The 12,282-nt window shown below is 40.7% G+C and overlaps 1 protein-coding gene across 2 annotated transcripts in view; it reads left to right on the top strand.

Annotated features, from left to right (window-relative positions):
* The window catches only part of EIF2A (eukaryotic translation initiation factor 2A), a 24,142-nt gene extending 15,114 nt beyond the window's left edge, over nucleotides 1-9,028 (top strand). For both annotated transcript variants that reach the window (XM_061637022.1, XM_061637021.1), the window contains exons 11-14: nucleotides 5,810-5,923; nucleotides 6,164-6,295; nucleotides 7,565-7,630; nucleotides 8,644-9,028. In XM_061637022.1, the coding sequence (XP_061493006.1) occupies nucleotides 5,810-5,923; nucleotides 6,164-6,295; nucleotides 7,565-7,630; nucleotides 8,644-8,709 (378 nt within the window). In that variant the 3' untranslated portion in view covers nucleotides 8,710-9,028. The remainder of the gene's footprint in view (nucleotides 1-5,809; nucleotides 5,924-6,163; nucleotides 6,296-7,564; nucleotides 7,631-8,643) is intronic.
* The last annotated feature ends 3,254 nt before the right edge of the window (nucleotides 9,029-12,282 follow it).

The following is a 12,282-nucleotide window of genomic DNA, read 5'->3' on the forward strand; positions in this document are numbered from 1 at the left end:
AAACTTAATAAAGAAATTTGCTGGCACTGTAGGGAATCTTGCTGGCACAGCACCAGGATAGACATTTTCTGTCTCTTGGTATAGCTGAATAATAAGAACATAAGAAGAACCTGTTGGATCAGGCCAGTGGCCCATCTAGTCTAGTATCCTGTTCTCACAGTGGCCAACCAGATGTCCAAAGGAAGCCTACAAGCAGGACCTGAGTGCAACGGCACCCTCCCCTCCTATGGTTTCCAGCTACTGGTATTCAGAAGCATACTGTAGCCATCATAGCAAGTAGCCTTTGATACCCTTATCCTCCATGAATTTGTCTAATCCTCTTTTAAAGCCATCCAAGTTGGTGGCCATCACTGCCTCTTGCGGGAGCGAATTCCATAGTTTAACTATGTGCTATGTGAAGAAGTCTGTCCTGAATCTTCCAACATTCATCTTCGTTGGATGTCCACAAGTTCAAGTGCTACAAGAGAGGGAGAAAAAAACTACCCATTTTCTCCATGCCGTGCATAATTTTGAACGCTTCTATCATGTCACCTCTTACTCGCTTTTTCTCTAAATTAAAACGCCCCAAATGCTCCATTTCCTTGATCATTTTGATTGCCCTTTTCTGAATCTTTTCCAACTCTGCAATAACCTTTCTGAGGTGAGGCAACCAGAACTGTACACAGTATTTCAAACGCTGCCGCACTATAGATTTGTATAACAGCATTATATCAGAAGTTTTATTTTCAATACCTGTCTTAATGATCCCTAGCATGGATTTTGCCTTTTTCACAGCTGCCCCACAGTGGGTCAACATCTTCATGGAGCTATCCAGTATGACCCCAAGGTCAGTCACCGCCAGTTCAGACCCTGTGAGCTTACTTATGAATTTTTTTGCTCCAATATGCGTATCTTTACACTTGTTTACACTGAATTGCATTTGCCATTTTACCACCTCATCAGCAAACTTGGCCACCTCACTGCTCACCTCTAACTCTAGATTGTTTATGAACAAGTTAAAAAACACAGGTCCTAATACCAGTCCTTAGGGTACTCCACTTTCTACATCCCTCCATTGGGAGAACTGTCCATTTATTCCTGTTGTTTTCTGTTTCTTAGCCAGTCCCTGATTCAGTTCTTAGCCAGTTCCTGACCCCTCTTCTTAGTCCATGATTGCTAAGCTTACTCAGGAGTTTTTGGTGAGGTACCTTGTTGAAAGCTTTTTGAAAATCAAAGTACACTATGTCCACTGGATCACGTCTATATGCTTGTTGAACACTCTGAAAGAACTCTTAATAGGTTAGTGAGACAGGACTTACCCTTGCAGAAGCCATCCTGGTTCTGCTTCAGCAAGGTTTGTTCTTCTATATGCTTGGTTATTTTATTTTTAACAATACTTTCTACCAGTTTTCCGAAGACAGGTGTGAAGCTACCTGGCTGTATATTCCAAGGTCTCTTCCCCCCCCCCAATCCCTTTTTAATTATTGGTGTTACATTGGCCACTTTCCAGTCCTCGGGTATGGAGGTGGATTTGAGGGAGAAGTTACATATTTTTGTTACAAGATCAGCAATCTCACATTTCAGTTCTTTGAGAACTTTCGGGTGGATGCCATCCGGACCTGGTGATTTGTCAGTTTTAATTTTGTCTATTAAGCCTAGATCTTCATCTCTCATCACCTCTATTTGCCTCAGTTCTTCAGACTAACTTCCTGCCAAAGTTAGTTCAGGCACAGGGATCTGCCCTACATTCTCCACTGTGAAGACAGATACAGAGAAGTTAAATTAATTCTTTGCAGTCTCCTTATCCTGCTTTAACACCTTTTTCACCCTTGTTATCCAAGGGTCCAACCTCCTCCCTAGACAGTCTCCTTCTTTGAATGTATTTGAAGAATTTGTTGTTGGTTTTTATGTTTTTGCAACGTGCTCCTCAAATTCTTTTTTAGCTTCGCTTATTGTTTTCTTGCATTTCTTTTTCCAATGTTTGTGTTTTGCTTTTTCCCCCTTCACATTTGGACACAACTTCCATTTTTTGAAGGAAGACTTCTTGCCTCTAATAGCTTCTTTGACTCTGCTTGTTAACCATGCTGGCATCCTCTTGGCCCTGGTGGTACCTTTACTGATCTGTGGTATGCACTCCAGTTGAGCTTCTAATATTGTGTTTTTAAACAACTCCCAGGTGTTTGGGAGTGATTTGATTCTCTGGACTTTGCCTTTCAACTTCCTTTTTACTAATCCCCTTATTTTTGGGAAGTTACCTCTTTTGAAGTCAAATGTGACTGTGTTGGGTTTTCTTGGCAATTGGCCATTTATGTGTATGTTTAATTTAATAGCGCTATGGTCACTGCTCCCAATTGGTTTGACAATACTTACATCAGGGCCTGGGTGCCACTTAAGATTATGTCAAGGGTCACTGCCCATGTAGTAGTAGTCATAGTCTGGTCAGAGGCATATCAAATTATGTAGCCATTTTTATTTTTTATAATTAATACAGTAGGAATTTAATCCCACAAATAGACTGCCAGATGCATTGAATTTGTTGTATATTGTCTTCAGCACTTCCTCTGAACTTCCTCATCCGTGCTCATCCTTCCTGTTGCTGCATCATGGGAGCCTATTCCATGATCAGGCAGTATTCCTGTTGTGCTGCAGAGAAGGAAAACTCGCAAGAGATGCCATTTGCACAGGCAAATTCTGATAATCAGTCTCTCTTTTCCATGAGCATTATACAGTTATGAATATATCCCTGATGTTCTGACGCTAATTGGTTTTTTTTAAGCAAACACGCTGGAATGCTCACATCTCAAAAGTGGAAAAGGGAAATCCCCTTCCCCTAATAACACTTGAAAGACTTTAGATGCCAGAGTGAAAGGAAAGTTAAAGAGCAGTGGCAGTAACTAACCAGAAGGCTTGGTGACAAATTACGTTTTATCCCTTGATAGTATTACAGAGAATTCCTCAGGGCTTACATCTAAACAGCTGTGAACCTACTTATTAGCAGTTGTACAAGAGCAGTATAAGAGAATATACTATTCACTAGGAAACTGCCAAAGAATGCATACAGTGTTTAAGATGGCATCAAGAACAATGAAATGTACTTTCATTTAAGGTTTTTTAACAATATATGACATATAACCCTAAAAAAAATTGTTTGGAGCACACATGCAAGCATGCATGTGTATATAGGCCACATTGCGTTTCCCATAGACTCAAACATATGGAGTATTGGCTTTGACCCCAGAGTCCTTGGCTCATTTGGTAGAATCCTGCCTATCCTGAAGATATTTAAGGCACTGAAGCCCTGCCAGAATGTAGGAATCCTAAGTTATATCTAGGGTAACATGGGACAGATGATGCCTACTCTAGCACAAACTCAAATCATCATGCTTGCAGACATAATGCAAGGGCATGGACTCGAGGATGCTAAACAATTCAAGTAGAATCTGAGATGCAGTAACAGAATCATAGTAACAGTCTAAATAATGGCATTTTTCTTTTTATATACTCTGGCTTCTGCAGATAGCTCATATTTATCTAGCCCAACTGTATCCTCAGTTATAGGACTGCTTCATGTATTTTGACACTTGTGTACAGAAATGTAGGGTTACTTCACAGATAGGATCACCATTTCTCCTTCATCTCAAATGTCTGTGCTGGAAATGTGACTTCACATTACAGGACCTTTCCCCCCTACATTTACTCCCACGAAATGATCCTTGGATACTCTGTACTTCCTCTGGACTTCTCTTCTTCCTTATTTTTCATGTAAGGTGCCATGGTTTTCTTCAACCGCAACTGAGATAAGAGGAAAAAACTTGCTCTAGGAAGGTTATCCCATGGCTGTCTCCTCATCTCCTAAATATAATAAGGGGAACCAAAGTTACATCTGCATTGGCCCTTTATATAGAACCATTAATCTCATTTTCCTTACTCCGTATTCAAAAGCAGATTTGTAAGCATCTCTCTATTTCCTCTTTTTTTTCTTTTGAAAGAGTGTAATTTGAGACTGCCAGCACTGAAAGGAGTGTCAGTTTCTCCCATACTATTGGTCATAGCTAGCGACTAATTTCTTATTAACTTCATAAGCACAGTTACGAAAGAGGGCTGATGTAATCCGGCCATCTGTGATAGAGGAACAAAATTGTTTTTGTCACTTGTTTGAATTTTTAATGCTTGCATTGTGTTTAAAATTAAGGCTGCAATCCAATACATTGGCTTCAGTGGGACTTACTCCCAGGTAAGTATGTATTGCATTGCAGCCTAAGTCTATTACATTACAGACCTATATGTCTACTCCAGATTAAGTCTCATTGAGTTCAATGGGGTTTACTCCTAGGTGAGTGGGTATAGGATTGCAGCCTACATACAAATCAATTGATATATTAGGAAAAATTATCCTACATAGCATTTTAAAAATTAAGCTCTACAATGAAGAGGGGAAAGCACTTATTTATTTTTGATTATAAGCTCATCTTGATACATCTTAAAACTCCTGCCCTCCCCTGGGTCTCTGGCAAAAAAGAGGTATGTTCTGACTCTAATAGCTCTAATTGCAACACTGACGTACTGAGTTGAGGCAGGATCCAATAGTGTATTGAATCACTTACCTGGTTGCCACAGGCAAACATGGAATTCCCTCCAGGTGAATGAGCAGCCTCATGAAGGAGGAGCAGAGTCGTCTGTTTCTCTCTCTCTCTTTTTTTTTTGCCAGGCACTTGGATTCTGTGCTGGATATGGAAAAAATGAAGCCCATTCCTCCATGGCCAGCTCAGAAACACAGCAGACTGGTGAAGAAGAAACAGAACCCTCTGTCTCTCCTTCGTGAGCCCTCTGCATTTCTTGACTGCAAAATGTTTACCAGCCTGCTTTTACTCACAAGTGGTCCCCTTATGGTAAAAATGTTTGATGGCTTAGTAATAAGGCTGCTGTAGTGGAAATGGAACAGGCAGCTGTTAAAATACAAAAGCAAAAGAATGTCCCAGAAGAGGGCTGTTTTTTTAGACTGTCTTTATTGTAATGGATGGTTTATATGTTTACACTTCCTTTGCACGGAAGCATCATGAAATAAATTATTTGAAACCCCTCATGCATAATATAGATTAAGGATGGCCACCATGCTTCAGTTTTATCTGTCCCTGGCAACTTTAACAAATTTTAATCAAGTTGGAGTAAAAAGTTAAGGAATAATTGGTTTCAAAAGTTGTGTTTGGGTGCGTGCGCGCGCGAGAGAGAGAATTCACACTTTAATGTCACACCTCTCTGTGGGTTTCATAAGTGATGCCTGAGCATGTGCTTCATATCTGTGAAGCCCTTCTTGCTAGGGGATGTGGATTTTCTAACAAAGCCTGACCCACCCACAAAAGAGTTGCCTTGTGTGACAAAAGTTAACCACCAGCCCCTGCTCAACTCTATGGTGGATAGAATGGCCCTGGGAATAACAAAGTTGGTGAATGCTGAAATGGATCATCCAACTGACTAATGTGCACACACGCTGTTTTAGGTGACAAATGACACAATTTCTTTAACATAGAGGTCAGCCCTTCTGCATGGAGCTGGACTGGGGAATTTGTGGGCCCTCCAGATGTTGTTGAACTTCAGCTCTCATAATAATTGGCCAAGTTGGTTGGGGCTGATGGGAATGGGAGTCCAACCATATCTAGAGGGCCACAGGTTCCCGATCCATAGTTTTAGGGGTTGAATAATTGGTGACAGTGCCATAATTGGAGCTAAGAAACAGCACAAGCCTCTTTTTATCAGGTGTCATATGATCATGGTTTTTTTTGGAATTTTGTTTTTTGTAATTTGCTTGTTTTCCACCTTTGCTTCTTTTTAGCATGAGGACGAGCCGCCACAGAACATGAGACCACTGTCAAATAGTGATAAGCCATTATCTAAAACAGCACTCAAAAATCAAAGGAAGCACGAGGCAAAGAAAGTTGCTAAACAGGTAAGGCTGGTCTTTTAATTCTCTTGAGCAAATGGTTGCGTTCACATTTTGTAAACGTGTTTACTGATATTCCGTACAGAACTTTGAACATAGCTAAAAGTGCCTGCATTTTGCAATCGAGTATGTTGAATTATAAAATTCTCGAGAGCTTAAAGTGTTTGTCATTAACAAAAATGTGCACCAGAAGAGTTGCATCTGAAAGCCATTGTTTTAGGTGATGGTTTAATTTGTTGCTTAAAGGAGGCCAGAGCTGAAGGGAACCAGGAAATTACTCCAACACCATCAGTACAGAATGCATTGCAGAATACAGTACCCTTGATAATAACATCAGGTGATCCTGAGGTGGATAAGAAGATAAAGAATCTGAGGAAGGTGGGGAGTTTTTCTAATAAAGAAACATGCTTGTTCTGGCAAAAGGTCTCCCCCACTACCCAACAGCTGTCACTTTTCTCATCTTGTTCAAGACAAGCCACCTGACATTCATTTATTATAATAGCTTAAGCCATAGATGCACAATAAGGGCTAGTGGGTACAGAACTAATGTTCCCCAAGTCAGCTAAAGTTCTCCAACCTCTCCTCCACTGAATCAAAAACAGATACTAGTAGCTACTAGTTAGTAGTCCTATGGGAATTTAATAGTGTTGGATTACAATCTGGGAGGGTTCAAATCCCCACATAGCCATGAAACTCACTGGGTGACCTTGGGCCAGTCACTGCCTCTCAGACTCATGAAAACCCTATTCATAGGGTCGCCATAAGTCAGAATCGACTTGAAGGCAGTACATTTACATTTTTTTAATCTGTCTCTACACACACTTGACAGAATAGTACCAGCAAGACAGGCTACATGAGAAGTGCCATGAAGTTGAGTACCCAGCTAGATAAGATGCAGTAAATACATGTGCAGTCATTATTTTTTAAAATTGAAATAGAGCCATGGGGGGCTGTGAAGTTAAACAGAGCAGAGGTGGGGAGGGGTAATCAGCTTTTCTTTGTTGGCCATTTGTCCTAATCAAAATGGTCCCCTAGCATTTCTTCCCAGAGAGGAAATGTTGTAGCAGGTAAGGGGAACCTGTGGTCCTCTAGATGTTGCTGAACTACAACTCCCATCATCCCTGGCCATTGGCCATGCTTGCTGAGGCTGATGGTAGTTGTAGTTCAGCAACATCTGGAGGGCCAAAGGTTCTCCACACCTGATTTATAGGCTGGGAAGCATCTGGAGGAGCAATTTTGAGTGATAGATCTGCAGTCTGAACATGCAAGAGACTAGTGTGGTAGTATGAAATCCTTTACATCCAGTAGGTCCCATTCCAGGGACCCATGTATAGGACAGCAATCTATATGCTTGCTGCTGCTCTCATGGTGTGCTTGCTACCACCATATCCCTTTGGGGTGGAAGGTACTATTAATGATTTCAGTCAAATATTCTAATAGCTCAACTGCCTACTTGTGGATCTGTAGAGTGAGCCACATAGTTCAGGTTTGTTGTATGCTGATGACACTTTTTCCCAGGGTGAAAGGATATTGCAAAGGATTGTGGGGGAATTCCTGAGCACAGAAACACTTAGGTAGCAGTAAAAGGCAGTTGCCACACAGAAAGTTTTTAAATATTTTGTTAAACATGCTTTTTTCCCACCACAGAAGCTAAAAGCAATTGAACAGCTAAAAGATCAAGCTGCTACAGGCAAACAGCTAGAGAAAAACCAGGTATGGCTATTCATAGATTATTTTATTAACTATGGTTTTTATAGCACAAGCAAGTACAGAAATGGCTATTAAGTTCTTCTGAAAAGATAGAATTGAAGATTGCTGGAATGGAGATTCAGTTAAGTCCTGTTTTTCCCTGTAGTTAAAATGAAGGCTCTAAATTTATTTGAATGTGTCCCCTTAAAAGCTGTAATGTATAATGTGGGGTTAAAGACAAGACTCATGATCTAGAACTTCTTGAATGCACAGGGCTCTCATTGTCACATATGACAGGCAGAGTTCTTGAAATGAACAGTGTTCTTAAGAACATGAGAAGAGTCCTGCTGATTTGGACCAAAGGTCCATCAAATCCAGGAGTAGCTCACGTGGTGCCCTCCAGATGTTAGGACTGCAACTCCCATCATCCCTGACCATTGGCCACGGTGACTGGGGGTGATGGGATTTTGAGACCAGCATCATCTGGAGGGCTACTCCCATGTTGGCTACTCCCATCTAGTCCATCATCTGTTTTTAGCAGAGGCCAGTGGGATTCTTGTGGGAAGCCCATAGGCAGAGTATTCATTGCCTGAGTTAAGCTGACTTACCTTCTTTTGGGGACACAACAGTGTATGTGGTTACTGGCCATTGCCATCTCTTGTGGCAGAGAAGTCTGTATTTAATAATATTTAAAACAAGCTGACAGTTAAAACACCTATTAGGAGTAGCAATTCACAATACAACAATCCCAAATTCCAGAGCATTATGGGGAAGTGGGGGGAATTTGGAACACTTTTTCTGAACCATGCATTATTTTATAACCCTCTATCGTGTCCTCTGTTGTTTTTTTAAATTGTCCTTTCATTGCCAGCAGGAATTCCACTTATATATGTGGGGAGAGAATGGATAGAAGTCTGGATTTACATTAAGAAATAATGTTTAGATATATTTTATTAAAATTTACTCTTTGTACTCTCCTTAAATTTTCATTGCCACTGTTAAGTAGTATCTGATGGTGTCTCCTGTGTATATTCTAGTTGGAAAAAATTCAGAAGGAGGCTGCCCTTCTAAAGGAACTGGAAGATCTGGAACTGGGTGTTTAGAACTAAGAAAAATGAAATTCATGGGTTTGTTCTATAGAATCATTTAATAATAAAAATGCTCATTTTAAAATACTACTGAGCTACATTTTTTAATTTTCCCTAATATATGAATACATGTAAAATTTTGAACAGAAGAGTATTATAAATCAAAACCAGGCAAATCATTTGGTGTGGTTTTAAAATGGTATCACTGAAATAATCAAATAAAATATGGTGGCTACTATGTTTATTCTGTGGCCAAGAACTCGGATTCAATAGATGCGACTCTTATGCAGTAATAAGATTATAATATAATAAAAAAGCATTCACCATTAATAAATATTTTGGCTTTTTGTTATAGGTCTTGCATATTTCCGAGTTTAAAACACCACAATCTGAAACCTAGTAAAAACCTGTTTTCTGTGGATTCAGACAATTTTTTTCTAGATGTGGGGTTCCAGCAAAGGAAAAATGAATGCAGTGCATGCCCTCTAGTGGAATAGCCATGTAATCTCTTCATCATTTGAAAGAAACTGGGTTTTTTTTAATGTAGAGATGGGTAACCTATGCCTCTCCAAATGTTGTTGGGCTCCAACTCCCATCATTCCCAGCCAGCATGACCAATGGCAGGTATTATGCAAGTTATAGTCAACAACAGCTGGAGGGCCACAGGTTAGACTTCTGTGTTTTAAAGCGTCTAGACAGAAATTGCAGTGTACATTTTCAATCCAATCCTACATGTGCCTAAAAAGGGCTGCTGATGCCTCTCCTGCTTTCAGCTTCTCAGCGTTATTTAAGGGCCTGCTATTTGCTGCACGAGTTATTTTTATTTAAACTCCTTCACCTTCACTGCCCTTCCTCAGTCCTTGTACCTTTTTGTTGACATACGGGGATGGCCCATAATGCTCATATTGATGTACTGCATTATCTATGTGAGGAGTAGCATTGCCATTTATATCTTTGTTTCGTGGGGGCTAGTTGGACTTTGGGTTGTAGCACTGATGTTTCTCAGTTAGTGTTCTGTGTCTTTCAGGTACAGCCTTAAGCTCCTGTAAGAATGAAGACTAGTTCATTGGTAAAGGATAGAATTATGGTTTGGGGGGTCACCATTTCCCTCTTATCTGCCCTCCTTTGCTTTGTTCAAGAGTTTGTACCAACCACTGAAGCTATGCAGTGTCTAGGTGTGCCCCTGTATTGAGATAAGATTGCAACTTCCCATATTGGTTATTCTGATCATACTCTTGCAGGTACATTATGCACTCCTAATCCAGGCATTAGCTTTTATTAGTTCCTTTTGTTCTCCACGGTACAGCAGCACAAGAGTTGGAACTCCCAAACTGTAGTAATTTGGGGATCCCATAGGTTCAACAGAGATAGTTGTGGGGTAATTGAGATATTTGTTAGGAATATTTTTGAATTTTTAAAATATATTTCCACCCAGAAATGGTGGACACTCCCACCAAAGATGTAAGAATGCCCCCTTGGACCCACATCCACACCAGCAAGCTGGGATAAAGTTGACAAATGTGCAAAGCTGGCCCGCTTGCATTGGCTGTCTATATGTTTCCGACCCCGATTCAAGGTGCTGGTTTTAACCCTATAAAGCCTTACACAGCTTGGGACCACAATACCTGATGGAATGCCTCTCCCAACACAATCCTACCCGTACACTACGCTCAACATCAGAGCTCCTCTGGGTGCCTACTCCGAGGGAAGCTGGGAGGCTGGCAACAAGGGAGAGGGCCTTCTCAGTGGTGGTCCCCAAATTATGGAATGATCTTCCTGATGAGGTGCACCTGGCACCAAGCCTCTTATCTTTTCGGCACTTTCCTCTTCTCCCAGGCATTTTGAATAATGTACTTATCGGTTTTTCTGCGTTTTAATGGTTTAAATTTGTATACTTGTTTTTAATTGTTGTAAACCGCCCAGAGAGCTTTGGCTATGGGGTGGTATATAAATACAATAAATAAACAAACAATATTTGAGATAGTTGCACAGGTGTCTGGTGCCGTCTGTGTATCAGCCTTCATAGAGAATTATCTGACATACACTGAGACAGATCTGTAAGGTTTGGACATCCGCATCTGCTTCCATCTAACATCACTAATTTCCATATACATACCTCCTTCCCAAAGAGCTTTAAGCCCCTCAAAGGGACCAGTAAATATATCCAGTAACAGGCTATATAAGTCAGAAACTAAGCCTTTCACACAAGTCCTGTGATTCGGTATCATAGTATCAAACCCAGTGAGAGGCCGAGTAGTATACAATCTAATATTTCAACTCACCAACAAGTGCTTAAGTTGACATTCTCGAATACTACATGAAATTTAATCACTAATTTTCTGAGCTACCAAATTCAATTTCTGCTTCATTATATTTATTATGGACTTCTAAAAATTGAAGGCTTGTCTGGACTGCAACAAGCTTCTATAACCTTTCACGTAGTCTTGATCTTTTCAAAGAGTGCCACAGATTCTCAATGGGACTGAGATCAGGACTTTGACTGGGCCACTGTAGGACATTCACCTTTTTGTTCTTGAGCCACCCCAGTGTTGTTTTGGCCTTGTGCTTGGGATCATTGTCCTACTGAAAAGTGAATGTCCTGTAGGCTTCAATTTTTTAGTGGACTAAAGCAGATTCTCTTGTAGTATTTCCCTGTATTTTGCTCCATCCATTCTTCCTTCGATTTTAACAAGATGCCCAGTCCCTGCTGATGAGAAGTATCCCCATAGCATGATGTTGCTACCACCATACTTCACTGTAGGAATGGTATATCCTGAGGCATGGGCAGTGTTAGGTTTGCGCCACACATAGCATTTTGAGTTTTCGCCAAAAAGCTCTATCTTGTTTTCATCTGACCACAAAACCTTTTATCATATTGCAGCTGTGGCACTCTCATGCTTTCTGGCAAACTCCAGACCCCTTTTTGGGTAATAGCTTCTTTCTTGCCACCCTCCCATACAGGCCAGAATTATGCAGAGCTCTTGATATGGTTGACTGGTGTACGATTATTCCACTCCCAGCCACTGAACTCTGTAGCTCCTTCAAAGTGATTGTTGGCCTCTCTGTGGCTTCTCTCACAAGAAGTCTCCTCCTTGTTCAAGCGCTGAGTCTTGAGGGACAGCCTTTTCTTAGCAGTACCTGGGTGGTGTGATGCAGCTTCCACTCCCTGATTATTGATCCAACTGTGCTCGCTGGGATATCCAAACACTTGGATATTATTTTGTACCCTTTTCCTAATCTATGCATTTGTATTACATTATCTCTCACTTCTATAGAAGGCTCTTTGGTCTTCATTTTCCTTCAGATCCACAGCCTGACCAATGATGCTTCAACAATGGGGGTGACAGCAACTTTAATGGTTCACAGGTGGAGGCCAATGGTAAGGTAACAGTGTCCTCGATAGGGGCAATTGCTTTCATCCGTGTAAACTGGGAGCTTCCACTGCACAGGGGTTAAATACTTATGCAAGCAACATGTGTCAGTTTTTTATATTTCTTACAAACATTTCCCAACATAAAACTTATGTCACCTTACAATAATTGATTTTGAGTTTCAAAATATCATACAGAACAAAATTACAATGTACCA

Source organism: Rhineura floridana, chromosome 7, assembly GCF_030035675.1.
Source record: "Rhineura floridana isolate rRhiFlo1 chromosome 7, rRhiFlo1.hap2, whole genome shotgun sequence".
In the NCBI taxonomy this organism is placed as follows: domain Eukaryota; kingdom Metazoa; phylum Chordata; class Lepidosauria; order Squamata; family Rhineuridae; genus Rhineura; species Rhineura floridana.